Genomic DNA, 1521 nt, shown 5'->3' on the forward strand with positions numbered 1-1521 from the left:
CACTGGATGAGTATCAGATGTAAGTGCTATACTGGGTACTATGAGGACAATGTCCAGCATTCAAAGTCATCTGAGATCAAAATCACCTGGCATATATTTTTGGGCAGCTGGCCAGTATGGGGATCTGCACCCTTGACCTTGGTGTTATAACAAAATCAGAAATCAGAAAAAGAATTGAAGAGCAAATCTAAAGGCAAGACCTACAATTTATGTCTCTTCCAAAATCTCTGAGTTATTTTCCTAGAGTTATTGGTGCAGAAATTAATGTATTAGCTACAGGCAAACATTCATTTTCTGTTATCTTAATGATTTGCAGAACAGCAAGAACACAAGGGAATGACCAAGAGCAGTAGCACTGATGAATCATGATGATATTAATGCATACTTTGCAAACCAATGGATAATTCTGCAAATATCTTATCAGCAATATGGGAACTTTGCCAATCATGATCAAAACCAGCTCCATCCAATATTATGGGACAAGAGCTATGATCGTCACTTACGTTCTTCTAGTCTCCTACTCCTCATTAAGTAAATGGGAATGATTCAGCCAACAAAATTCATGACAACAAGGTGCAAGATGGTGCTGGCGAAGAGAAAATCAGCAAAGGCTCGCTCCGGGGAGATGCCTTGGAAATCTGCTTTGTTCTGTGGGTTGATCTGTATTCTCAGGCAAACTGTGCAAGAAGCAAAACACAACAATGATTATCTAGAAGTAAAAAACACAAAACACAAAGTTGATTATCCAGAAGTATAAAACAAATATGACTGCTAATGAACACACATATTCTATGACCGAACAATTCTACTCGAACAGAAGTGAATGCATATGTGCATCAAAAGGCATGTACAGGACTCGACAGTTAGCTCAGTTGGTTAGAGGGCAGTATTGTAACACCAAGGTCAAGGGTTCAGATCCCTGTACCAACAGCCACCAAAAAATAAAGTCATGTACAGTAATGATACCCATGATAGCCCAAACTGGAAACAATCTAAAGGCCTACCAACAGTAAAATGGATAAATTATGGCATATGCAAACAATAGAATTCTATACACCAATTAAATAAATAAATAAAAATACTATACAACAATGACAAAGAACTTCTGCTATACACAAAATGGATGAATTCCATAAATAAGTTGGCAGCACAATCCAGACATTAAAAGTACATGTTGTATGAGTCTACATATAGAAAGCTTAAAACTAGGTGAAACCAATCCGTGGTAATGCAAGTTAGGATAGTGGATTTTATCTTTCACGGGGGGAGAAGTGACTGAGAAGATCCAAGGAGGATTCTATGGCGCTGGTAATGTTCTATATCTTGATCTGGGTGGTGGTTAGATGGGTAAATTTAAAAATTCATCAAGTCATACACTTAAGTTTTGTGCTCTTAACTGTTATAGGAAAGTTAAAGGGGCTGCCAGTTGGCTCGGTTGGTTAGAGCACGGTGTTATAACACCGAGGTCAAAGGGTTCAGATCCCCCATACTGGCCAGCCACCAAAACAAACAAAAAAAAAA

General features: G+C 38.2%; 1 protein-coding gene across 2 annotated transcripts in view; it reads right to left on the reverse strand.

Moving 5' to 3' along the window:
- Window positions 1-1521, reverse strand: part of DAD1 (defender against cell death 1) — a 29126-nt gene that overhangs the window by 14765 nt on the left and 12840 nt on the right. Inside the window, exon 2 of one of the 2 annotated variants that reach the window (XM_008590075.1) lies at window positions 504-677. The exons of the other annotated variant lie outside the window; for it this stretch is intronic. Coding sequence (XP_008588297.1) covers window positions 547-677 — 131 coding nt within the window. The 3' untranslated portion in view covers window positions 504-546. The remainder of the gene's footprint in view (window positions 1-503; window positions 678-1521) is intronic. 2 annotated transcript variants of the gene reach the window in all.

Source organism: Galeopterus variegatus, unplaced genomic scaffold (assembly GCF_000696425.1).
Source record: "Galeopterus variegatus unplaced genomic scaffold, G_variegatus-3.0.2 Scaffold5837, whole genome shotgun sequence".
Taxonomy (NCBI): Eukaryota; Metazoa; Chordata; class Mammalia; order Dermoptera; family Cynocephalidae; genus Galeopterus; species Galeopterus variegatus.